The sequence below is a fragment of the Arvicanthis niloticus genome, chromosome 21 (assembly GCF_011762505.2).
Source record: "Arvicanthis niloticus isolate mArvNil1 chromosome 21, mArvNil1.pat.X, whole genome shotgun sequence".
NCBI classification, from domain to species: Eukaryota; Metazoa; Chordata; class Mammalia; order Rodentia; family Muridae; genus Arvicanthis; species Arvicanthis niloticus.
In genome coordinates, this window is record NC_047678.1 from 17548311 (window position 1) to 17573424 (window position 25114).

General features: G+C 37.9%; 1 protein-coding gene across 1 annotated transcript in view; it reads right to left on the minus strand.

Moving 5' to 3' along the window:
• Window positions 1-6487: 6487 nt before the first annotated feature.
• Slc25a36 (solute carrier family 25 member 36) overlaps window positions 6488-25114 on the minus strand; it is a 34584-nt gene continuing 15957 nt past the window's right edge. The window contains exons 4-7 of the mRNA XM_034483963.2: window positions 22764-22864; window positions 15508-15574; window positions 10753-11042; window positions 6488-10217 (exon numbers count right to left, since the gene is read on the minus strand). Of these exons, the coding sequence (XP_034339854.1) occupies window positions 10024-10217; window positions 10753-11042; window positions 15508-15574; window positions 22764-22864 (652 nt within the window). The 3' untranslated portion in view covers window positions 6488-10023. The remainder of the gene's footprint in view (window positions 10218-10752; window positions 11043-15507; window positions 15575-22763; window positions 22865-25114) is intronic.

Genomic DNA, 25114 nt, shown 5'->3' on the forward strand with positions numbered 1-25114 from the left:
GTCACATTTAACCCACCTGAAGGGGGGTTCGAGGACTTGAGGCATGTACCAATCAGCGATGACTATCCAGTTTACTATCTTCTCATGTGGATAACCACAGAGTCAGTGCCATTTTGTTGGATGCTCCATGCAGGTTTATGCTATTTCTGATCCAATGAAGTTTCTTTTTGCTTTCTTCTCCTTTTCTTTGTCAATTGTTTTGTTATGTAGTCCAGGCTGGCTTCAATCTCTGAACCTCCTGCCAGGCCTTCCAAGCACTGCGACAGCAGGCGTTCACCACCACACCCATCTTCCAGTCAAGATTCTGCGTTAAGCATTGGGAGTCTGCTCTTGGCTCTGCCTTCAGCTCCATTGTTTTTTATTTTTATTTTTTTTTCCCTATATCTCTGTATTCAATCCACATGGTCTTTAATTATCCCAAACTTTGTAGCTACAATGTCACCCTCTCCTCACCTCTGGACAAGCATTCAAGCTGTTTGGGCCTTTTGTTCTACTGTATTTTGAATTTTTATGTATGCAAGGCTGTATGTACTCTCATATGCCTGAGTGCATGTGGAGGCCAGAGGTCAATCTCAGGGGTTCTTCCTCCAGAGACTTACACCCTTTTGAGACAGGGTCTCTCTCTCACTGAGACCTAGGGCTTGGTGATGCCCAGGGATCCATCCCCCGAATGCTGGGGAAATATTTTAAAGCCAAGGAAAATGGCCCCTGTCTGTCTCCAATTTGCTAAGTAATTGTAAACAAACACCAGGTTCTGCTGAATCCTTTTCCGAAAGGATGATGTTTTTTCTTGGTTAAACTTCTAGTGTAGTAAATTTACACTAACACCTTATTTAACAATAAATAAACCTGGGATTTTTGGGATTAATCCAATTTTGTCATGACTTACTATATTTTTTACAAAATACCATAAATAGAGCTGGTGAGACGGCTTCGTGCTTAAGTGTGCTGCAGCTCTTGCTGAGGTCCGAATTTTGGTTCCCAGCATCCACTTCAAACAGTACACAACTGCCTCTAATTCCAGGTCTAGGGGATCTGACTCTCTCCTCTGACTTCTGCCAAGTAGCTGCATACATGAACACACATGTATAACAAATACTTTTTTTTAATGTCATGAGTTTGAGGCATAGTAGATCAGATTTGTAATCCTAGCGTTCAGGACACAGGGGCAGGTAGCTATTAAGCTTGAGTCCAGCCTGGTCTACATAAATAGTTCCAGACCAGACTGAGTTACAGAGATCCTGTCTCAAAAGAAACCAAAAAGACTTTTTAAAAAGCCAGGCGCACCCTCAGTTTGCCACAAGTCCGGGAGTGAGAGTGGCCTGCAGCTTTTCGTATCACTTTCACTGAGGTGTAACTAATCAGAAAGAAGATCGTGCAGAGGATGGCCTGTTTGCTACCCTCTGAGAGAATATGTAAATCTGGAGTGATCTGATCCTTGTGCAGCTATAGAACAGATGGCTAAAACCTTCAGGGATACTTGTATGTGCTGACAGGTATTGATAGTTTTGGTGATTCTTATAATTTGCAATTTTATTAACATTTCCATGATTATACAATTAAGATGAGCTGCATTTTGCTCAATTCCTTTTCTTTGTAACAGAAATCCAAAAATCTATTGATTGAAGCAGGTTTTATTTTTCTTGTACACCAGAGGTGGGTTCTCCAGAGGGCTGTGGTATCTCCACTATGCTCCTGGCAACCAGATTCCTTTCTTTCCACTCAGTCCCATAGCATTTGCTTCTGACTCCCTTGTCACTGGTGGTTGGCTTCAAGCATGATGGTCTCATTCCAGGCAAGATGAAGTAAAGGGAACAAGACGCAGAGTTGAAACAGGCATGTTGGTCTTTATCTGTTGTCAAAACTGTGGAGACGAGCAAACTGAGTATATAAATATCATGCATCTGAAAAGTGCAAATGCATGGACTTGGACAGCTACTACCAAGCTCTTCAACTGCTCTAGCCAAGGCTCAGTGATTAGCAGCTGAAAAGCAAGAATGACAACCAGAGAGATGAGTAGCAGCACGAAAAACGATCAGCTTCAAAGACTAAACACATAACCAAGATGTGTCTGGTGTGTCCAGGTAGGGGTGTGATTGGGAACAGGACCCTAGAGAGGGTCATCTAGGTGTGATGCCTCTGGAAAATGTAAATTCCTACCCTAGTGCTCAAAATAGGTACCGGAGCAAAGTAATCTACTTCACAGAGATGGAGGCATCCCTGGGTCCAACAGCATGGATCTGTCAGATCTGATCTAGCTATTGCTGCCACCTAGTGGCCGTCTTCTTTTAATGGAGGCCAAAATCTAAGTGCTAAGCATTCCTTGAGGCCCGGAAACTATTGAGAAGCTGGATACACACACACACACGCACACGCACACGCACACGCACACGCACACGCACATAAACTTACATTTGAGAAGGTGTTCAGGAATGTGTTCTAAAGGAACTAGACTTGAATTTCATGTGTGTTTGATTCTTCCTGCCTGCCTCACAAGTACCACCATTTGTGAACTAAGAATGTAGTCTGCATGTCAAACTGCCGCCACTTCCAAGGGAAAAAAAAGTGTGAGAATTGGACCTATGACCACAGGCCTCTTGTATCATGCAGTGCACCACACCTAAGCTTCTGGCCTTAAAGGTCTTTGCAATGGCGAGTGAATGTACATCTGAAGACTTAGCACACAAGTAACACTCAAAAGTAGCATATACACAACTAAACATGAAAGATGATGTGGTTCTTCTGCAGGTCTGGTGACAGTAACACATGGTCTAAGGGGTTGAGTCACTCAGGGATTTGCAACTTTTAGGCTCTGCAAATGTAGAGGCCCAGGTCTCCAAAGACAGAAGCATTTCTGCAAACATAAGTACCTATTTAAATTATAAGATATATTTGCCACAATGGCTTTTTATGTCTAGAGGCAAGAAGAGCCACCAGTTTAGTCAATGGACTTGACTGTCATCATTCAGTGAAAAATTGGAACTTGTTTCCTGAAAACAGGTTGGGATATGATGGTATCTCAAAGACCCACTTGTGGTTCTGGCCCACTTTCAATGGTAACTGGACAGATACAGGAAACTCATGTTCTAAAAGGGGTACAGTAACCAGATACCAGTCCTTTCAAAGATGGAGGTTTGGGTTTTACTCAGTATAGAGTCACTGAAACCTACATTAAAAACTAAGGGGAATCTAGACTGTGGCTCTGAGACCACCCGAGGTGTTTGGGGCTGGAACTTATCCCAGCAGTTGTCATCCTAACACCTCTGCAGGAAGAGCCACGCTGGGGTCTGGGGCTGCCTCTGAAACACAAAGGATGCAGCAGTCTGTGATGATCAGATGTGATGATCGGAGATATGCTGTCTTGACTCATTTTAGAGACTTCCGGATTTTCTCTGAGCAGTTATAGCTTTTGCTTGCTGCCCACCCTTCGGGCATCTGCACTTCTTACCAGATGCCGGGATGCTTCTGGTGACACTGACTGGAGTCTTTCTTACTCTTTTTATCTATTTAAAAGGTGTAGCTGTTGGTGTCACAGATGTTTCTCATTTTCTAACGACAGCTTTATCACTTTTGTTTCCTTTTTTTCTATTTAGGGATTAGCTTGATCAAAATTTTCCTAGTTTCAGGTAGCAGCCTACAGCAATGACTGCGTGATCTCCTTAGTGTTAACGGTTCAGGTTGTTTTGAAACTTTTGACATTGTTTACTTCAAAATTGTTTTCTTGACAAATGTCATAACTTCTTTGATGCATGTTACTTAGAAATAATGCTGTTTGATTTCAGTGTATTGGTGAGGCTATTCCAGGTATCTTTCTGTATTCCTTTCTAAAGTTTCTTAAACATTTATTCTTCCTGCCACCCAACACATGGTCCACCTTGAATATATCTTATTGTCTAGAGTGTCCTATAAATGTCAACTAGATCAAGTTGGTTGAATGTTGCTTATAACAAGTATGTATTTAGTGATTTGTGTGTGTGTGTGTCAAGATGGTGTTGATACATTCAACCTTTTAGATTTCTTGTAGACATTTTCTTTTTAGGTAAGTTTTGATGTGTATGCACATTTGCTTACATGTATGTGTGTACACTACATGTATGTCTGTTGCCTGCGAAGGCCAGAACAGGGCACTGGAATCCCTGCAATTGGAGTCACAGACTGTTTTTGGTTTTGTTTTTTGTTTTTTTTGAGACAAGGTTTCTCTGTGTAGTCCTGGAATTTATACTGTAGAGCAGGCTGGCCTCAAATTCAGAGATCCTCTGCCTCCCAAATGCTGGGATTAAAGACATGCACTACCATGGTTCTCTACAAGGGTGTAGTCAAGTGCTTTTAACTGCTGAGCCATCTCTCCAGGCTGACATTTGTATTTGACGGGCTTATTTACAGAGATATCTTGACATCCCCAGGACCTACACTGTGGTCTATGCCACCACAGGACAACACACACCTGGTCACAGGGGAAGTTTGGTATCCATGGGCTAAAGCTCTCCCTTGGCCTGCAAGGAAGCATTAACCACCTGTATTGCAGAAGTTTTATGTGGGTGCCACTCTGGAAAACTCACAGTAACTCACAAAAGCAAACAAATGAGTACAGACAGAAATGGGTCTACTGTCCCACTGCTTTATTTACTTTCTCCTCTTCTACTTGGTTGTTATGTACACCCAAATAAATGTAATAACTTTTAAAAGAGAGAAACCATAGGGCATGTACAAACTCATGGCTACTACATCCCACCACACAGGATGATGAATCAGTAACTGAAACCAGAAAGGAAATTAAAAAAAAAAAAAAAAAAAAAAAAAAAAAAACTCCTAGAGAAAAAGAAAAACATGGAAAATTAATGAAGGTGGTCCTAAGAGGGCAGTTTGTAGCTATCAGTGTCTACAGTAAGAAGTTAAAGACATCGCAGATACAACTTAGGGCCTTGGGAAAATAAAAATAAGCCAAACCCCAAATCAGTATGTGGGAAAAAAATATTGACATCAGGGCAGAAAACAAAAAAATAGAAACAGCAATGGAAAGTACTAGGAATCAATGAAACAAAATTTGATTATTTAAACAGCTGAACACAGCTGTTAAACCCTCAGCTAGTCTAACAAAACAGATAGGAATTATTAAGGAAGGAAGAAAGGAAGGAAGGAAGGAAGGAAGGAAGGAAGGAAGGAAGGAAGGAAGAAAGAAACCCGTTGGTAGTGCCCCACTCTGGAAGCAGAGGTAGGTGAGTTTAAGGCCAGCCTGGTCTACAAAGTGAGTTCCAGGACAGCTATGGTTATACACACAGAGAAGTCCTGTCTCGGAAAAGCAAAATAAATAAACAAATTAAGTAAATAAGTAAACAGATGAAAAGGGAGCCCTCATGGTCATGTGCTCATGATCTACCTCCTCCTTCTCTCTCTTGGTCTCGCCTAAGACCCCCAAAAGCCTGGGGATCTGAAGCCCCACTTACCTCTCTTCTACCTAGCTACAGGCTGTAGGCATCTTTATTCAACCAGTAGTTTTAAATTAAGGAGCAAGGTTTGCACAATGAAACCTGGCATCTGTGAGAATTCACTCACCTTGAGGCAACCAGACCGTGGGATACGGAATTAAGTATTCGATACATAACAGCAGACCACGTAAACCTCCACACTAAGGCTGAGAAAGCATAAATCCAAATTCCTTTCCTTGACATTTAGTAAAACACAGACACATCCCGACCCCTTAACAAGAGACATGAAGTGAATCGTAGCAATCTCCGAGCCATACAACAGGACAGATCTGACCTGGCTTCTATGCCTTTAAGAACATGTACACTCGGGAAACTTAAAACCTGACAACCGTGAAGTAGGTAGAACTTGGAGCACGATCAGTTAAAACAGCTCCTATTTAATGTGTATGTGTGTGGGCGGTAAGTGCCATGGTCTGCACAGGGAAATGGAAGGATAACTGGAGGAGTTGGTTTTCCTCCCACCATGTGAATCCCACTCCGGCGGCCAGACACGGCAGCAAGCACCTCCACCTGCTTAGCCACCTTGCCTGCCCACTACCATTGTTTTTAACCCACATCCCCTACTATGTATGGATTCACCTGGTTATTCTAAAAGCTCTTTGGTTTAAAACATTAACGTTCTTGAAATCTATTAGAACAAACAAACAAACAAAGTCAAAATGTCACTACCTAGAGTACATCAACTTAATAATCTAACCAGACTCTTACTGTTCAGTGTTGTATGAATCTGATTTGTTTTGATAGATGAAAAGCACTGGACTTAAACATCAATAGATTTATAAGAACACACACCAACAGACAAAAGTTATGAAAGACTTGCACTATCTGACCTTTGACACCCGCAGGTATTATCAGGTTTAACAGGCAGAAAGTTTTCTGCATGAACTCAGCAGCACAGTGTAGCCTGTTCTACACGCAGCACGGTGCCAGTACATGATTATGTCTTCACCATTACAAAATAGTAAGATACATATTTTAAAAAACAAATTTTCAAAAGCACGTTTTAATTTTTTGAATTTTAATTCAAGTACAAGTCAGCTAGTTAACATACACAGAACATAAATGCATGTAATTCGGAGCCATGTACAAATACGCAACAACAGTAACACTCACATGAATGGGCAAAACGCAGCAGCTCTTTTACAGCTGACCTCACTGTGAGTGATTGGTATAACTTAATTCACATCCGCTGGGGTACATTCAGAAAGCTGAGCATAACTGATCAGAACCAGTCCTTTAGTTTCTAAAATGGACAGCACAGAAGTCCAGGTACAATTAAGGAGAGACAAAGTTAGAGGGGAGAGGTACATGGGGGGCAGAAAGCACTCTTTATTTTATATAGTAAAATTCTGTCCCATTTACCCACACATACTGATTTTCTCAGGAATGTTGAAAGTCACAGTAGAGGAGGCTAAAGAGCTGTGTCAGCCCCATGGGGTCCCTAGCTATCACACTGACAGTCAGCCCCACGGGGTCCCTAGCTATCACACTGGCGGTCTGAAAGAAGAGCATGTGAACTGAGAAGTCCTCAGAGAAAGGGGGAGACTGATTTCTACACTAAGTTCTTTACACTGAAATCATTAGTTCATGGTGATTTTTAAAAGCCAAACATGTTTATTAGACTTTAGTAAATGAACATTTATTCTGAATACCCCAAACTGTGCTCACCCTGACAAGGCTACTGCAAGCAGACATCAGCTTTATGACACAAAGGGCCAGGCTGTGTGACCTAACAATGCTGTCATGGTATCAGAATTACAAGCTAGCTTGAGCCTCTCTAGTGAATTAGGTTGGTTCTACACAGTTGTACAATGAGAACTGGAGCAGAGTTCATGAGCGTGGAGGAGCAGGCCTGTGATGCTGGCACTTAGTAGGCAAAGGCAGGACAATCAAGAGTCAAGGCAACAAGAGCCCCTGTCACCACAAAAATAAAACAAACAAAAGTTTAAGAAAAAGCCAAAGCAAAGCAGTGACAGGGGTCTGGTGGTAGACCGCTCCGTGGAAACTACAGCACTGCGTGGTGCCCCACTGCGCTGGGTGATTCACTGACTGGACCATCCACACTAAGCACTTGAGCCACAGCAGTGGCTGCTGTGTGAGGGTTGCTTCTAGCAGCTATTGCTTCAGCCCGGCTGAGTAAGTTCAATTTTCTGAGAAGACTGCAAAGGACACAAGGTCCACCCTAGCTCTTTAAGACATTTAAAAAAAGATTATATGATTGAAAACAAGTTTTAAAAAAATCCAATGCTCTTAGTATGCACATTTTTAAACATTACAATTAAAATCTTCAAAGAAATACTTCATAGACAAACTATATATAACATACATATGATTTTCTCTTTTTGGATTATCTCTGTCATAAAGTAAACCATGGTAGACAATGCTCAGGGAAAAAAACAAAACAGACCTCCCTGCTCCTTTCCTGTGGTTGCTTTACAAGTAAACACTAAGACTCTAAAACACGCTTTCCTGCAGATCACATGCTAACTTCAAAAGCTGAGTACAATGCACTAGAGGTTAATGAAGTTTTACTTGCAAAATACAGAGTACTACATGTTCATCCCTGAAGGACACTTATCGTGATTTGCTACACCACCACAAGCTGTTCCTTGGCTGCTGGTTTTCATGTCATTTTTCATCATCAGAGATCTGTGTAACACAGGAGATCACGTCCTACATTCAACATAATTAAGTGTTATGGATCTTCACAGAGCAAATGGCGCTGTATTAGGCAGTATCAATGGCACCTGAAGAGGCAAACACTATAGCCTGAGACCTTCTCTACAGATTTAAGTTAAATCCCCAGGTAGGTATTTATTTTTTGGTATGTTCCATGTAATAGATGTCAAAGCTGCAATAATTCCAAAGGTAACAATCTAAACTTGCCTTTGGTCTCCAAATAGACTGGAATATTTTTCATTCCAACTGAGCACCTCAAAAACATCCAGTTACTGATTCCAAGGAAGTCAAGGTGAGAAATTTAAGAAGGTATTAAACTTCATTGGTGACAACAGAGAAAGCTTTCAATGGCATGCGGCTTTTCCATTATAATGTGGCATTATACAGCACACTTAAAATACTGTAAGATATCCAAAACATACCTAAAATCCAGAAAAATATTATGAACACTGCTTCTGCCTAATACATAACAATGTTAAAGAAATTAATATGAATTCTCTCCTAATTCTTACCCCCTCAAAAGGCCACAAAGTGCATTTACAAAGTCATTCTGAAGAGAAAGCCATTGCACAAAATGTAAAGTTACGGTACACTGATGAGTACCACAGTAGAGTTTAATTGTAGAAGTTTTATATGCCAGTATAGCAACATCCATAGGAAAATCTATAGTACTGCAGCAAACACCTTTACAATGGCTATATATATTAAAGTATTCAAAGATGGTGCTGACTCAACAGCAAAATTTAAAAACTATATCTTGTTAAACAACGAACTAAAACTAGCCCAACTCTATGAGAGAGCATTTAGGGAACTAGGAAGAACATTTGTCCAATGTAGCACACTCATAAGGGGCTCTCTGCCAACTAAGATTCGCTGTATCTGATAGCTGAGAGTGTCTTTTTGTAATATTTATATTGTCCTAAATATTAGCATCACTTCAAGGAGCCTATAGAGCAAGACTGAAAATTACCATTTCCTCTACCAACAAAGAATAACTTACACAGATGTGGAAATAAATTCAAAGGTTAAAATTCTTAATGTGAAAGAAGGAGAAAAATTCAAGTCGTTAGCTTTCTACTTTTAAAGTAAATAGTATGTAGGTATGAGACTGTGATAATCATATTATGAATCAAATTACATCCACTCCTGAATCACATAATTGGAGATGGTATAAGGATGCTCTCTCTGTCACTGAGTCAGTATCCACTAGCTTATTTTATAGTCCCAAACCATTTGACTATGTGCGTTTGATATGTTAAAGTCCACATTATGATGGATAGCTTTTACCTGTGACCAAAATGTTGAAAATGTGAAGTACTTAGATACTGTTTCACCGGCTGTCAAAACACAGTGATTATGGGTGTCAAATAACTTAAAACATTGTAACAGGCAGGCCCTCCTGGGGAACTGGTATTGAGGATCTACTTGTTATTTTACAGTATTGAAGGAGAAGTTCAAGTTACTCGTGTGTAATAGTCACTACTATCTTTGGAAAATTACAGTACAGTATTTAGGAATGATTTTGTTTAAATGACCAAAAATGTTCATGGAATTAACACTATATTCTGAATGTGTCATAAACCAGTGAAACAAAACTGGAGCTGGTGAACAACAGTAGAGAAAATGGCAATTTTGAGAAAGGAATGCTTTTCAAAGCATTCTCTAAGAGGCGCCCAGGGTTTCTTCACTGAAAGATGAATGTGGTGTGGTACCGTACTTCCTAAAACCAAACTTCCACTCAGCCATGTAGTTACATGTTTCCCAACTACTGTCTTCTGTCCACCATGCTGGCCTCAAGATTCCATGGTCCACTGTGATCTTTTGGTCTTCCTGCTCTGTAGCATGGTAGCCCCTGCTGCTATCCATTGAGGAGGTAGACCACCAGTTCGTAGGTGGCCATCATAATGGCTGTGTTTGGAATCTGTCTCACCAGATGAGTTGTTAGACCACGGTAAAGAGACCCATAGCCTTCTTCTTGAACAATCAAAGACAATGTCTGAAAAAAAGATCTGTATTTTGTCCCTTCTTCACGTAGTCTTGTTCTTACAACTTCTGTTTAGGAAAAAAAGAAAATCATTTTACTGCAACGTTACTGCTATCTTTTACCCTCCTCCTACAGAGCACAGAGATGATCTGTCACTATAAACTCATGACAGTGATTCAACGGATAGCTTACTGAAACCAATCGACTTGTATAAACACCAAACTAATACAGTCACATATACTAAGTAAGATATAAGAGTATAAAATAAACACAGCCTAATGAACAAATAATATTCATAAATATAGTAAAGACAAATGTAGGATCTATTAGAGGCAATTTTTTGGTGGGCACGTTTAATGTGCCAATATAAAATAATATAAAATTGCTTGGGTCCTTGTAATTTAAAGACTTTAAATCTGGCATCCATTTCTGACATACCCTTGGGCAAATTACAATTTTTAACATTTCTTCTTGTTTTCCATTTAAAAATGATGGCATAACTAGACTTAAAACTATTAAGAACAACATCTTCTTATATGGCAATTGAGTCTTGTATGGCCCAAAGGGCATGCACTCACTCCTCTGGCCCAGCTACTCTCTCACCGTGTGGATACGCTATGGTTGTGGCACAGGTTTTTGAGGTGGCAGCAGCTAGCATCATTCTCACAAAATCCGATGCTTCTTTCACAGACTCCTCATCAGTTTCCATCATAGAAGCAGTCTTACATTCCAGTAGTTTTTGCTTTATACTTTCATAAATAACAAAATGGATAACTGTCTCTGATATGCCGGCATATGAGGCAGACATGCCCCTATAAAATCCTCTCAGTCCATCTGTCTGATATACTTTACGAACACATTCAAAAGCACCCATTTGCTTTTCCCCACGATTCCTGCAAGAAATAAGCAAAAAATTATTGACATTAAGCACTACAAGATTTTTTTTTTTTTTTTTTTGAGACAGGGTTTCTCTGTATAGCCCTGGCTGTCCTGAAACTCACTCTGTTGACCAGGCTGGCCTCAAACTCAGAAATCTGCCCGCCTCTGCCTCCCAATAGCTGGGATTAAAGGCGTGTGCCACTACCGCCTGGCCGCATTACAAGATTTTTATTGAAGTTAACAAAATATGTATTTTTAAATATGGCATTCTACTGAACAATGGTCTTTTGTAAAAGCCCTAAAAATTTCAAAATACATATTTGCTAGATTTACCTTCTCTTAAATGTCTTATTAGATGAATATCTTGTTATTGTCTCACCAAAACCAGACAATATACTCCACTGATTGTTCAGCTTTCTATATTCCTCAAAGGGATTCAGTGGAGAAAATAAATATTCAGTCAACTCTTTTAAGGAACTCTAGCCATGCTCAAGTGTTGACCCAAGGAAGACTCAAAAAGTATCAAACCCCAAACTCTTACACTGACCATTCTGGTTCTAAGGAGGCTAATTTTCCTTTGCTAAATGCAAACAATGAAACAAATGAAACAATGAAACAATGAGGGTCAGCATTGTCAGCACTGTGGTGTGCATTATAATCTCAGCACTCTGGGAAGCAGAGGCCAGTGGATCTTTTATGAGTTTGAGGCCAGCCTAGCTCACGCAGTGAGTTCCAGGCCAGTCTGAGCTACATAAGTAAGACTATCTCAAAAAACGGAACTAACCTCGTCCCCCAAAGCCAAGGGAAGGGTAAAATATGATACTGCACCTTAAAGTAAGGATTATAGTTAGGTTTCTTTCAATTTCACAAAGGTCCATCTGAAAAGTTACCAGATAAATGTTAAGCCAGACTCCCTTGTAAGTAATGACTCCCTGGCAAGTAATGACTCAGTTCCTACATTTACAAAGTGATTACTCAGTGCCTTTCCAAATATAATCTCTTTTAGTGCCACTTAAGGGTACTGTAGCTGTTTTTAAAGAATACAGAATCTACTCTTTCATATGTGTGTGTATATATATATATATATACACAAACTTTTTGTAAACATACTGTAATTGTGATAATATAATTTCACATTTTTGAAACCATGGGCTGTATTATCTGGATTACTTTTAGATCTTTGGCTTTTAGAAATAAACTTTGTAAAGCTACAACATTCAAGATTTCATTTAAAGAACTATTTAAAGAACCTTAGGGTCAAAAATGTACAATAGCTGACCACTACAGTAGCTAAACAAATGGCTCCCAAAGGCTTATGGTGTTTGAATGTTTGGTCCTCAGTGAGGGGAACTTTAAAAGAGTAGGAGGTGTGGTCTTGTTAGAGCAGGTGTGTAGGAGGAAGTTCTGAGGCTTCACAAGCCCATTTCAGGCCCAGTTGGTCTCTCTATGGATCAGGATGTAAAGCTCCCAGCTACAGCACCATGCCTGTCTGCTTCCTACCATGACGATCATGGACTAACTCTAAACCCTCTAAAACTGTAAGGAAGACTTCAATTAAATGCTTTCTTTTATAAGAGTTGCCTTGGTCATGGTATCTCTTCACTGCAACAGAATAGTGACCAGGAACTAGGTTACTACCGTGACAGACTTGACCATTCTAGCTGTTGAGAACAGGGGAGCTCTAGAAAGGTGACTGAATGGTTTAAGCCAAGCTTAGGCAATCCTTGTAAGAGCATGCAATATCGTAGTGCTGAGGGTGATGTAGACATTGGGGATATAATATCAGTGGGACTAGAGACCATTGTTGTGATATTTTGGCAAAGAATATGGCTGCCTTTTTCCCTTCACCTAAAAATGTGACTGGGCTAAATTAAAGTGTTTTGGATCAGTATGACTGGTAAAGGAGGTTTCAAGATAGCTGTGACATGTGGGTATAAGTGATCATTTTATGCAGAAAGGGGGCAAGTTGGACAAAGAGAAATACAGATAATACAGTTGAAGAAAAAGTGCACCAGGAAATGTAATGTTGGAATCAAGTTCTTTTTTTCTTTTATTATTTTTATTTATTTACATTTCAAATGTTATCCCCTTTCCCAGTTTCCTCTCCACAACTCTCCATCTCATCCCCCTCCCCCCACTGCTATGAGGGTGCTCACCCGCCCAATCACTCTTGTCTCACTGCCCTAGTATTTCCCTCTGAGGGGTCACTGAGCCTCCACAGGACAGTGGTCTCTCCTCCCATTGATGCCAAGTAAGGCCATCTTCTGCTATGTATACAGCTGGAGCCATGGGTCGCTCCACGTGTACTCTTTGGTTGGTGGTTTAGTCCCTGGGAGCTCTGGTTGGTTGATATTGTTGTTCTTCCTATGGGGTTGCAAATCACTTCGGCTCCTTCAGTCCTTCCCCTAAACTCCTCCATTGGGGTTCACATGCTCAGAAGATGGCTGGCTGCGATCATCTGCATCTGAATTAGTCAGGTGCTGGTAGAACCTCTCAGGGGACAGTTATATCAGGCAGAACAAAATTCTTAGTTCAAAGAGATTAAAAAGTTTAGTTGGGTGGTGGCGATGGTGGCAGAGCATAAATGCCTTTAATTCTAGCACTCAGAAGAAGAGGCAGGTAGGCATCTGAGTTCAAGGCCAGCTTGGTTCACAGAGCAAGCTCCAGCCAGGACTAGACAGAGAAACCCTATTTCCTGGTAGTAGGAAGGCTCAGTGGTTAAGGATATTGGTGGTTCTTCCCAGCACACGCATGGTGGCTCATACCCTCACTGACTCCTGGTGAATCTTTTGCTTGACATAGCTTTGTTGAATCAAACTTTTTTTTTTTTGGTAAAACTGAAGTCAGTGGTAACTGAAGAATGTCTACAGCACAGGAATGCTGCTTCTCAGCTCAGGACTTTTTGTACATAGGTCACTGGATTGAGCAATGGTCCTTTCTCTAGACTAGCTACCAGGTAATTTACTTAGCTGTTGGGAGGCCCTTACAAGTAGCCATACAGGTAATAATCACTACTTTGGCTTGGTTAACCTATCATCCCCCAATAAAAAGCACATTAAACTCCAACATACAAGCAGTTTTCTTATTTAGACTGTCTCATTATCAACTATTATATAGCTTTTGCTTTTGGTGGGAGATCCACATTTCAAATGAGACAGAAGCACCAGCAAATACTCAACAGCTGGCTTTCAGTGCCAGAAAGTGCTATGCAGAATGCTGGGGAAGAAGTTTCAACTACAGATTTACTGGCTGTGGACTCAATATGCAACAATACTGACTGGCTTAAGCAAGATGAACTTACTGGTGTAATACTGGCAGGTCTATTTCAGGGGATGCCTGTCTGCTTTCTGACTGGATCAGACAGAGGCTTGCTCCAGAGGAAAGGTTTCATATTTGGTTCTGAAAACTGGTCAAACCCCCATAACTAAGTCAGGAAGCAGTTGCTAAATGGGCATGATAGGCCTGTCAGACTGCCTTCTAAGTAACCATGCTCATGCCACAGAAGGATGCTGCTGCCAGCTAAGAGAAGCTGTGAAGGTGAGCTGTGACTACAGACTGTCAAAAGGACAAAGAATTAACTGATGCATGTTCAGCTATAAATGGGATGTCTGCATAACCCCTTCCAAGACTCAGCAAATACTGTTGGAGGAAGGGGTGGAAAGAATGTAGAGACAGAGGGATGACACAGAATACTGATTTCTAGTCATGACATGAAGAAGGTACTTAACTCGTGGCAGCCGTGATGACCTGCACAGGATCTCTACAAGACTGGCCAGCCAACACTGAGGGCGGGGCAGGGGAATCATAGAATGCCATTTTCTCCTGAGGATTCAGGTACAGTTAAAGGTTGGTGGGGGACAGAATCTCTTCAGCGGTGTAGCTATTTTAAGGGGCCCACCTTTTGTAAACAAACTCTTACCCATGGCTCCTGGAAATAATCCTAAACAAACTCACAGCAGCACACACACAAGTGACAAAAGGAGAAATGGAGCTAGTATCACTGAGAATGGAACAGGAGAGAGAACGTGCGTACATGTGTTAGAAATGCATCCTGTCCATGTGTGGAAATGTAATGTCATCTTGTTTTTGTATATAAAATCAGCAGCCAAAAAAGGATAAATGAGAAAAGACAACCCGGCCCCGAGGAATTACAAATACAAATTTATACATAAAAAATTTAGCTAAATCCATGTTAGCTTATTGTTTTAAGAATAAAAACTCCCTTTTTTTTTTTAAAGGCTGGTGAGATGGCTCAGCAGTAACACTAGCTGCTCTTCCTGAGTTCAATTCCCAGCAACCACACAGTGGCTCATGACCATCTATAAAGGGGTATGATGCCTCTCCTGGTGTAAGCGTAACACTCGGAAGACTGAGGCAGTAAGATCACCATGCATTTGAGGGCAGTCTGTGCTCCTCCTGGGCTACAAAAGACCCTGTCTCAGAGCCCAACCCAACCAAAGCAAACAAACAAACGCATACCTTGCATCAAGCTGTAACCGAGTCTTTATAAGCCAAATGGGGTTTGTTGCAGTGATTGCAGTAAAACCTAAACAAATATATTTAAAATGATGTCAGTAGACAAAAACCACATTATTCACATTAAGGATTACATTATATGATCTATAACAAAGAAAATGTCTACAAATGTTAAAACTACTAACTAATGTAAGCTTTACAGTTCTCATTTTATGTCCAGGTAACCATGAACACCTGTTCACAATTCTGGCCTTCCTAGATGATTTTTTCGGGAGCAGACTCTGACTTCACCTCAAGTGTTCTTCTAACCTACATGAAAACAGGGTGTTCTCTACTCTATAATCCAAGTTCATAGACATGCATTCTCAAACAGTTGCCTGGGGGTGAATCCTATTACCTGCCACACGACATTTAAAGGAATCCTACATAAATGGCACTATATACTACTATTTTGTTCTGTGGACCAGAAGTTTGGCCCAGCATTTTTTTATAAATAAATATTAGCACAGAGATAAGATTTCTGTTACAGTTAACTAGTGGGGCTATTTATTACCCAATTAAACAAATAAAAACTGTTAGAAGTTTGTCCAAAAACTTACAAACAGTGAAGAAAGTCAGTAGGGTAGAAGGCAGCTCTCGGTCGCTAACATTCACCTAGTAACTAGCACTGCAGAGCAGCAGTCACCAGGGTGGGCTGGCTCAGTTTTAGAGTAACTTAGGATCGCTGGAGTAGTGTGATTCTGGAACTATGCATTAGCTTTTATTTTTAGGAAAACAGCATATAAAATGCTATCTTAATGACAATTTATAAACATGTTTTATTTATGTAAGAGTATTTTGCTTTCCAAAATAAGATCAGTAACACAAGCTTCACGGAATTACATTTATTCAACTGGCCTTCAAGTTCACTGAAGGCTCACATAGAAATAAGGAACCTAGTTATTTTAACACCTTCTATAACATACTATTATGTCAAGCAGGTTGCTTTTAGAAAGACATACTCTACTCAGCACATTTAATATGAGAAAAATGCTGTGATGTATTTAATCCTACTATTAAAGTTATTAGAGCCAATCACAAACTTTGCTTGTCCATTAAAGCTGCTACATTAAGTGAAATGATTTAACTCAACTATTCTTTCTCCTTCTACAGTATCAGATATTTAACTTTCTTAAATGTGACTTCTTTTATGCCCTGTTTTAACACTGTAGAAATAGCCACATCTCACACAAAGGGGTGCCCCAATTAACCCTATTTAGCAAGATAACTTTTTAATAATATTTAGACTAGTATATAGTTTCTGCTTTTTTGTAACTGTTTGTAATACTACATAAAGAGGAGTGAGACCAGTAACTTTGGCATTAGCAGGTAATAACAACCAATTTAAAATATGGAACAAATTGTCAAAGAATATCCTTTTAATAAGAGGTTCTTCTCATGAATTTATTCTTGGTGAAAGAAAAACATGACTATTAGACTAGTTTAAATATTTGTCTTACATGCTTCATCTGAGAATGAGTGCACACTGTTATTTTCTTCTTTTGAATCTCATTTTTTCTAAGTGAGCAAGTTAAACTCAACAACTTAAAATTATACATTTTCAGACATAATACAGGTCACAACAACCAACTAAATGACTCCTTGTTGTTGGGGACTGAAACCAGGGCTTCACAGCTGCTACACAAGTGGTCTAATTACAAAGCCACACCCTAACCCCAATTCTTATTTACTAAACAAGAACTGTATCACCGGAATATTTATATTAGCTAGGTGTCTAAACAGTAAGATTAAGAGTTTCTAACTTAAAAGGAGCAGCATAAATCCACACCACTCTTCATGACTTTAATTATTCCTAGGAAAAGTAACCTGCCTTCTTATAAACATTTAAAAGGCATAAAGTACAATTCCTTCTTTTGAGCTAAAAATGAAGCTATTCAATTAAAAACTTTCATTCAACTTACTTTTTTGAAAAGACTGCCACCAATTTTAAATTTAAAGTAAAACATTTATTTAGTTCAAGTTTATGTCCTTAATCGCTTTCCAAGTCACAAAATCCCTCACTTTAAGGTTGGAGCACCACATATAAAAAATACTTTAAATTATTACTCAGAGTACAAAAATTTTAATACTCAAATAATAACCTTAATAGACTTTAAATAAACAATGTCAGAAAGCAAACAGGGAATTCTCACTTAACTAAAATTCATTTCAAGATATAATATGTAATAGGCCAACATTAAAATTTAGGTGAGAGAATGTTATCTTGTAACTGGCACTGCTGTAAGCTCTGCTTACTATGACTGCTCTAGTACCACCTAAGTACAGACAACTAGCTAATCAGCAAATTACTTACTGGCTTGGATAAAGAATCTAGACATTTATCTACAGTTTTAGCTGTTGGTCCTTAAAAATGAATGAATAAATAAATAAATAAATAAAGCTAACTGAGCCAGAGCTATACAGAGAAACCCTGTCTCACCCCCCCCCCAAAAGGTTAAATAACAAAACAGACATTATTAGGCTAATTAAATCTGGAAAAATATAACCTATTAACCCAAGAAAGAAAACAAATGGAATAAAAGAAAATTTTACTACTAACAAAATTATGTGGTAATGAAGTTTGTGGTTAGCCAAAACTAAACATGTTTTCTTGCTACATTTACGACAAGCACACACAGATGTTGGGCATGGTGATCCTGAACTTTAAAAACTGTTTATCAGTTTTTAATTCTACACTTTAGTTTTTGTTACATTTAAGTAAGAGACTAATGTATTCAGAACACCCAATATTAAAACTGGAAAGTACAGTGAGGAATCCACTTGTAGATTAAAAATGTATATTGTTCCAGAATCAGTTAAAGCAAAGTGCCAACAGAGGCACTTAGGAGTATCAGTGTTTGAGACACTTTAGAAAACTTTAAATGTAAGTTTAAGTTGTACATCAAATAAAACTCTACTTGCTAAAATAAGTCAATTAAAAACACGAACAAATCCCAGTAAGTCAACTAAAAACATGAACAAATCCCACCTATAGAAACTCACTGAGAATGCTTAAATGAGTGATACCTGCAGTATTGCATTTCAGTACTTATTTCAATTAGGCTCTGAAAGTACAAAGCATATACGTACGACCTCCTAAGACTAACGTATTCAAACTATTTTAAAATTTAAAACTACATGAAAACAGCTAAGACATTATTCACTATAGCCTGCATTTCTTAGAAAGTAGAGACACCAGTCTTTAAAAAAAAAAAAAAAAAAAAAAAGAGCAGTAACCAAGTATCAATAAATGAGAGTGGAAAGCACTGTACTAGACTTCTAAACGTTAGCTAAGCAAAGACAAAAGACAACTACTATTATTTAACAGCTGTAGGACAGCACATTGAAACTACAAATTCTCTAACATATTAATATATACTTTTGTCAGTCTGTGGAGGTCAAGGCTATTACAGCCAAGCTGAAGACCTCAAGTTTACATGTTAACTGAAAAGCAGACCATTCTTGCTTCTAGAAGGATAACAAAGGGACCATAGTTAAATCTTTGTGATCACGCTACAATGCACACATTGCAATCCACGTCCCGCCTTCTACTCATCTACAGCTACTATAAAATCCCAGGGTGTGTTTCTTATACTAGAGGCTGCAAGAGATGCTCAGTTCAGTACTCACGAGGTTTAAGTTAGTCCATATTTCTACAGGAAGTGACCTGCGGATGGGGAGCATGAGATGACACGATCTCACTCTTTTCTCGGGAGAAATGTACAGTAAATGCCTAAAATAGACACAGGCTTTTCTGTATCATAACAACAAGCAGTGACCTCATCAGACACATGTGTACAAATTGAATCTCACTGAAGGATTTAAGAAATATTTACTGTGAGATTTTCTTTTAATTTTTAAGTTAAGAGAATATCAGAATGTGCCTTGTGTTTATAATAAAAGTACACAGAGTACTGACAATCCCGCCATCTTCAGCAGATTCAGAGTCCAAATACTTACCTAAAAGACGATCAATTTTGTCTTAAAGAAAAAAATGCTAACCTTGTCAAGGGAGAATCTAAAAAAAAAAAAAAGAACAAGAAGGGATTCTATGTCCCATTTCCTATCACTATTAGCTACCATGAAGAGTGGCAAACACTTTTATTTGTTCTTTAATAATCAGATTATCTAGTGATTAAAATAAGCAAACAAACAGAAACACACAGAGCCCCAAAAGAATATTAAAGTCTGGAACTTTGCGTAACTAACAAAGTACACATTGCTAACAGTAGTACCTGTCACCTGTGACTCTAGCAGTAATACTGCCCATCCAATACTTATGGAATATTTTGGATTATTTTGTATTAATTCTTGTGTTCTACAAAACAGAAAACAGGAAAAATATTCACAAATAAGCATACAAAGCAGCTGTCCAACCGTCATCTGGCTGAATACTGTAAGGTAAACTTTATATTGAAGGAGTAAAAAAAACACCTAACCTTACATTTAAGTCATGAAGTTAAAAATCACAAAAAAAAAAATGCCTTGAAAAAAAATGCATTCTTAAAAACAAAAATAAACAATATATTCTGTAAGCAAATACTATTCACTAGATATACTGACAACACTAAATGGTTATATTTATTGATATACTAGAAATGTCACTATATAAACAATAATAAAACTATATAAACAATAATAGAAACTCATTTCCTTTATACTTATGTTACATGTAAAAAGTATGTGTTTGTCAGGTAAACTTTTAAAAATTAGGAATTACTGTAAAGAAAGAAGAAATTTAATACAATTTTTTGGCATACCAAGAGGTGCCAGGGTGCACTTGGAAGGTTACTCAAGATTATTTCAACAAAACAAGACACAAACCAGATCCCTCGATAGCTATAGGAAACAGTGTCAGCAGCTGTACATAAGGGGGAAAGGTGGGTAAAACACAGAAACAATCAGCACTGCTTGGATAAAATATCTTTGTAATTGGAAAATGTTTCAGTAAAACAAAAACAATTAGTCCATTTTAGGTGTGGCCACTTAAAATACTGCCAAAAAAAGAAGATCCTCGTTAACTAAGTTCTAATGTTTAAATTCCATGTTTTAGTTGATTTGGATACTATATAAAATGAAACCGAAGAGAGAGGTGGTGTGTGCTGATTGGTATGGCAAAATTGCCAAGGTAATATGGCTGAGTCTTTTAATGCATTTTTGCTACTAAGGTAACAAGGTTAGCATTTTTTTTTAAACAGGCAGTTTAAAAACTTTTTTACATGACTTATCTTTAAGTAGTTTGTACCTCTAAATCATTCTTCAATGTCCAAAAATATGACCCTAAAGAAAACCCAGAACAATCTGGTGCAGATTATTTTAAGAATAAATGGGGGAAAAGACTACCTTAGTCAATCTGTACGGGACCATTGTGTCACCAGCCATGTAGCTACACATAAAAAACTGCAAAGCTAAATGGTAATACTAACAAACAGTGCAAAGAAATGTAGAGGGCATAATTTTCAGGACAATGTAACTGTAAACAAATGAAAAAATATTTTCAAACTACATAGTAAATACACAGGGTAATAATGTCTGCATATGCATGCTTATCAATTTACCAAAATTCAATGTGGAAACAGTATTAATGAAGATGCTATACATTTGAGGAAAGAATTAAAATTGTAAATTTTACTTAATTACTTTGCAATAAAAAACCGGCAATAAATTTTGTTGATATATCCTAGTAAAGTAAGTATCTGGTAAGATACTTGGACCCTTTAACATTGCAATATTAAATCTATAATAAACACTGTCAACTTTAAAACGACTGTTTATCTGTTAATTTTTTATAGTAACATCAACATTTCTTTTTAATTTTTTAAGAGTTAGATATAAATAACCCCACTGCTCCAAACCACAAATGCTAAAATCTAGAAATATATTATTGACCTAATGTAATAGTTGCTGGGTTTATAACTAATTGGCCCAACTTTTACCAGTATTCAGTCAAATATATAAGAGGAAGACATCCATAATTAACATCTATAAATAGTATAATTAAAAAATTCTAGTTTGTAACTAGGTAAGTAATATTACACTAAAAACTAATTCTCAAAACCCAATCTATCCAGATCAATCCAGTTATTCCATGGATAATGTCATAAAAACTCCCAGAAATGACCTGACTTATTCAAGATCTTTAAGCTGACAAATCAGAGGATATAGTATCTTGACTTTAAATACTGTCCCTTCCAGCTTCACAATGTCAATCAGCCAACAATTGTAAAATATAGAGCCTTGAAAACAATTTGTAGAGTATATACAAGTATATACTAGATTTATTATATGGCCAAGTTATCAATATTTCACAAATCAGTATTTCAAACATACACTTAGTTGGTTAAATATGTGGTTCAAATTAAACTATTCTAAATAGAAAATGATTAGCAGTTTAAGGCACTCCTTAAGCACACAATGGGAAGCCAATTTATTGATCAACAGCTAATAAAAGCAGCTATTGTTTTATAAAATTACAGGACAATTTGGAAATGAGGTAGATTAATTCTCAGAAAACTGGGAGACATTTCTATTAAGAACTAAAATTCAAGGCTTTGTCTAACATGCATGGCAGCAAATGACTCCAGAATCAGATTGGCAAGCCAATCTTTACCACTCAATCTTAGAAGAAGACAGAGACCTGTGAGGGCTGTTTTGTTTAAGAATCATATCATCATGACATTAAGTTCCTGGAAACATTTCTACACAAGCATGTATACATAAGCCAGTGTCTAAAGTTCAGGTCCAGGATGCAGTCCAGATTGTGAGGAATGATATATTCTTAATGGTACACCAACTACAGTAACTGGGTCATAATAAGCCTCACAAAATGCAGCATCTGAGCATAGGACACAATGTATACAGACAGCACCAAGTATTGGTGGCATGTTCCAGACAGGAAGTCACTGACAGAAACTGAGGAGAGCAAGTGGCAGCTTTAACTCCAGTGGAGGTACGGCTAGACTCTTAAAAGCACAAATGCATCAAATATTAACCAATATGCAGCAAAATGAATGTATTATCTGCAGTCTGTCACTTAAACCCTTAAATACAAAGATTTAACTGATAACAGGTTTTATGTATAGCAAATGTTTTATTCAAATGAACAAAAACCACTCTGCACACTTTAATTATTAAGAAGCACACTAACCATCTTAATTTGATATGAAGTCATCATTAACTTTTCCAGATTTAGAGGAGTTTTTACTATTAAATATTCATACCTGCCATTGCAGCTGAAATCATGTGTACTTGGGTAGAATCGGGATCAAAAACACCATTCAACTTTTCCTTGCAGTTTGAATAAGCAGCAAAATATATTGCTCTAAAAATTAAAAAAAAAACAAAACGTAGTTTATAGTAAAATATAAATCTTCATAATTTTAGAATAGAGAAGTAAAATAGAATAAGTCTCAGTCATAATCAACATAACATGTTTACCCATTCCCACAAAGCATGTTTAGTAAAAAAAAAAAAAAAACTCAAAGGCATAGTTCCTAGCAACCATTCTCAGATCACCTAAGCCATGCTCAATACTGACAACCACTTAACAACTACAAGAAGCAAAAAGAATTTGTGTAGCATCCTGACAACAGGAGACTCTGCAGTGGAGCTGTGGTGGTTGTACTTCAGAGTGCTAACTCAGAAGCCAGTGCACTCAACCCAAGTTAGGTGAAGATCATTTCAGAGGTAGAGCTGATCTAGTCAGTCTAATCTGGTGAAATGAGATTATGTATATTCTACACTGTAAGAATACACAGAATATTTATATATTCCACTTTGTTGGTACTGGAGATCCCACCCAAGTTTCTATCCCCTTTACATATCTTGGGCACAATATTCTTAAGACAAAACAATGTTAACGAATGTGTTCAGGCCCATCAGGTCAAGTTGTGTTTTGCAACATGTAAATACTCCATTAAATTTAGAGTTCTTTTAGCCTTTGAAGTACTGAATTATTGCTTGTTGAACCAAATATTATATTATCCCTCAACAATCCTGATTTACAAATCAGTAACGAAATAGACCAATAACTAATAATGGAGTTTTATTACTGCATCTTTTCCATCTGATGTGTATGAGTATTCTGCTTCTATGTAAGTAAGTGCACCAGGTACATGCAGAATCATGGACACCAGAAGAGAGTATTAAATGCTCTGGAGTTACAGATGGCTATGAAACTTCACAAGGGTAACGGGAACAGAACTCAGGTCCTCTGCAAGAGCATCAAATACTCTTAACTTGTATATCACATGAATATATACAAGATATATTATTAAAAATATCATAGATCATGGATCTTCAAGATAAGTTATAGTGTTTCCTATGATTCATTTATGTAAATAATGAATATGCACAAGTCCTTACTCATGACAGCTCAGGAAAATTACTAGAATGAAGTACACTTAACTTTATTTTTTTATTTCTAGTATTTAAGACCTTTATTAACGGGTGCTTGCAGTTTCTTGACTTTTTTTGAAAAATATCAAATTGTAAACTCTATTACAAATTAAAAATGAAGTTTCTAAAGATCTCAACTTGACCAGCTATGAAACAATTTAAAAACCATTAAAGGTGTATTTAGAAAAACCAGGCTTTTTTTTTTTCTTAAAAAAAATACCACTTAACTGTTTATAATGGTGGCTATCTAGAAGGAAAATAATGAACGTGTAGAAAATACAACCAGTAAGGCAATATATTTAAAGTGGATATGCCACCTTTTTCACCCTTCATTTTTATGATGTAAAATATAGATTGTCTTCTTTTTAAATATTTAAAAGGATGCTCTTGCAGAGGACTTCAGTTGGGTTCCCAGCACTCATGCTGGGTGGCACACAACTACCTGTAACTTCAGTTCCAAGGGATCTGATACCCTCTTCTGGACTCCATGGGAACCTGTACAGGTGTATGCACATACACGTGTGCGTACACATGTACACACACAGACACACAGACACACAACATTTTCAAAAACTCTTTAAATTTTATTTCATTATCACTGTGTGTGCACGTTCTTGTGTGTATGTGGAGACCAGAGAATAACTTTAGGAGTGCATTCTTTACATCCACTGTTGGTTCTAAGTGCTGGACTCAAGTCACCAGGCTTGTAGGTAATTTCCTTCCACTACACACTGAGCCATCTCACTACCACCACACACTCACCCAGCATTTCTCCTCATCTGTAGCTAAGCCCTAGCTTTAAATCCAAGATAATGTTGCTCAGCCTCAATTACAGGTGTGGGCAACCGAATTCAACTCTGAATACTTCTTAAAATGAAAGTGAAATATAGTAAGTAACAGGATGTGAGCAAGGTATGTAGTTTGAAGGTCAGAACTAAGTGTCCATGTTCATCCTAAATAAGAACTTTTCTGAACAGCATTTTACCATGGAAGAATCCAGCTGCAGGAGACCTGATCTCCCCTTCTGACCAGGCACACATGGTGTACATACATTTGTGCAGGAAGAACATTCATACATAATAAATTTATTTTTTAAAAATGCTTATTTATAGTCAGGTAAACCTCTGTAATTTTAGTACTTAGGTATATTAGGCAGGAACATGGTAAATTTGAG